We start from the raw sequence: 2816 nt of genomic DNA, 5'->3' as shown, positions 1-2816 counted from the left end.
TTGGTGGTCCTGTAGTTTCCTAATATAAAGTGATCTGATCATATTCGCAGGTGGAACACCTTGCGCAAGTTCGCCATGTATTGATAACCGTGGGACGTGTACAAATGAAGATAATGGATTTAGTTGTAACTGCATTACGGGCTACACCGGCTTGATGTGCGAATCTGTTGGTGAGTACCCAAACTTATGGCATAAGTGCCTCTGCTGATCGCTAAGCGCCACTCTTGAATAAACACAATGTCCCGCTAAGTATTAAATAAAAATGAATAGCATGTCCCCAACGTTGCTCATTTTTGTTCTTCATGCTATTTGAAACTATTATAGTCAAATTCATATTAAATTACCCAATACACTCCATTTATCTTTGCATAAATTGTCATTGATTGATCGATTAAAGTCTTTTCGCTGAGAAATCTTCTGATATCTCCGCTTCGGCTGCTCTTTTGATTTCTTCGACGAGATTTCTCCAGTTATTTTTGTCTTTTGCAATTTCTTTTAGTTTTTCTAGGTCCCTCTTGTTTTCCGATTTGACTGGGTATGACGGAGTAGAAAATTAGCTTGTTTCAGGTCCTTGTGAAGAGTGGTGGGTAGTGTTTCTCTTGGCCTGCCTGTGTATTTCTTTTTGTTAGTGTCCGTAAATTAATAAGCAATTAGTAGAGCTCCGCATAGTACACTATAGGAAAATTATTATACGAAGGTTAGATTTAATGCTTTAAAAAATTTCCTGACTTATAATTGTCATTATTAACGAAAAGGAATTAGACTACTATTTTCTTCTGTAGTTTAGCTGACAACCTATTCTGTAACAAAAATACATCACTTCATCTTGTCTATCAACAGAAGACGTTTAGCTTATGAATCTTAACTAGGTAAAACTACCCTCTATCGAGGAATGATTTGCAAATGTAAAGTCAAGGACCTCACTGCTGTTCTTGTTCTTGTTACTAGAACTTTTAAAAGCGTCCAGCGTCGCCAGTTTTAAACGGACGTGCAGGAAATTTTGTAAACTAAACTAGACGTGATTTTTTTTTCTCAAACTTTTTTTAAGTTGGACATCAGGGTTCCACCTACATCTACATACAAAACAAGAAATGTACATCACTGCCATTACCACTCGTCTCATGGATGGCGCAGTCGGTTGAAAATGTGTTCTAAAAAACCAAAGGTCTTGAGATCCTTGGTATTAATCGCGTACCGGTATTGGTATTAATGTTTTTTTTTTATTTATTTATTTTTTTTTTATTTTAAGACATTTTAATTTTGTACCGTAAAATGAACATTCTAATTATTTAACAAAATTGTTTGTACGTACAAGTAAATATTCTAATTATTTAATTTTTATTTTATTAGCTCTTCAAAAAAGCCTAATACTGTATATTAAATTGCCCCTCTTTGTCGCTCTTGTTTAACTAAGCATCTTGCGTCGCTAGAAGTATTCTTTCATATCGCCGAACGTACCTTAATGTTTACTTCATATTATTAGATGTCAGATAAACCTATTTCCAAGATGTACCACGTTTAAACTTAACTGTACAATATTACGCCCCGAATCGCTTATCAGAGCCTGCCTAGTCTCACGCATTGTGGCATTTGCGGCATTTGGCGTGAGACTCACTCATTTATGTTCCCACCTCGCTTGACTTCATTCTTTCAGATAGTCGTTATTTTTATTGTCCATGGAAAAATGAATGTTTTTTTTTTAAATAGCAAATAGAAAATTGTTTCATGCGTCTCCAAAATTTGATGAAGGCGGGGTCTTGAAACTAGCAATTTATTTGGCATTATATGGTTACGGTAAAATCTATTACCAGATTACCATCATTCTGAATAGCTTCCATCATAAAATTTATAGTTCATAATCTTTTGTTTCTTTGAAGATTTTTGCGTTGATTCGCCGTGTAAAAACAGTGGTACGTGTTTATCATTACCAACCGGGTCAGCCTGTTCATGTATCAATGGATACAGTGGTAAAACATGCTCATCTGCTGAGAGTGAAAATCGTACGTATGCCCATAATGTTAATTCACTTCAATCACTGCATACACTGATAAATGTATGCAATGGACTACTGTATAATCAAAGTGTTACTGTTCGTTAATGTTGGCGCGAAAAAGTACGATGGGCTGACCCAGAGATATTCATAAAGGGGGTGGGGAAATGTGGAAATAACACTATCCAGGGAGTCAAATGCATGTAAATAACTTTTTTTAAACCACATTTTTCTGGGTTTTTCTGGGCTTTTCAAAAAAGAAGGATGATGAGCCGTCCTCTCCTAAATCCGCCCGGGGTACTTAAGGTGATGTATACAGTGGTAATGATGGAGTCGACATTGGTGATGTGTTAGCATTGGTTAAGTACGTACGATGGCGATGGTGTTGACTTTGGAAAGTACTTTTTTATGATATTGCATCGGTGATGTACTTATGATGTCGACAATGGCGATTTTATTACGGTGCTAACATTGGTGGTGTCATTGATGTTGTACTGTTGATGTTGCTGACATAGGCAATTTACTGATGATTTTGACATTATTGATGTACTGTTGATGGAGCTGACTTTGGTGATGTACTGAAGATTGATGACAACATCGTTGACTTACTGCGATACCGTCGCCAATTAACAGGAGCGGATCCAGAGATGTCTAAAAGGGGGAGGGGGCGAAAGTTGGGCCGATCGAGACAACACTGTCCTAGGGGAGCCCGGGGGCATGCCCCTGCGAAGTTTTTGTGTTGTGGATGTTCGAAAACAACATTAGAGACGTTCTAGGCTATCATTTATTTTCATTTCTTTTTTTTTTTCTTTTTTTTTATAGTTCC

General features: G+C 36.9%; 1 protein-coding gene across 12 annotated transcripts in view; it reads left to right on the top strand.

The window, feature by feature from the left end:
• Nucleotides 1-2754, top strand: part of LOC117116963 (fibropellin-1-like) — a 31689-nt gene extending 28935 nt beyond the window's left edge. For 5 of the 12 annotated variants that reach the window (XM_033261129.1, XM_033261128.1, XM_033261123.1 and 2 more), the window contains 2 exons: nt 51-170; nt 1878-2751. In XM_033261129.1, the coding sequence (XP_033117020.1) occupies nt 51-170; nt 1878-2098 (341 nt within the window). In that variant the 3' untranslated portion in view covers nt 2099-2751. Of the gene's footprint in view, nt 1-50; nt 171-1877 lie in introns of all 12 variants that reach the window. The other 7 variants (XM_033261119.1, XM_033261118.1, XM_033261122.1 and 4 more) reach the window with 6 other exon arrangements.
• The last annotated feature ends 62 nt before the right edge of the window (nt 2755-2816 follow it).

The sequence above is a fragment of the Anneissia japonica genome, unplaced genomic scaffold, assembly GCF_011630105.1.
Source record: "Anneissia japonica isolate Jap-2015-1 unplaced genomic scaffold, ASM1163010v1 scaffold287943_len491860_cov182, whole genome shotgun sequence".
In the NCBI taxonomy this organism is placed as follows: domain Eukaryota; kingdom Metazoa; phylum Echinodermata; class Crinoidea; order Comatulida; family Comatulidae; genus Anneissia; species Anneissia japonica.
This window is presented reverse-complemented; position numbering and strand designations above follow the sequence as displayed.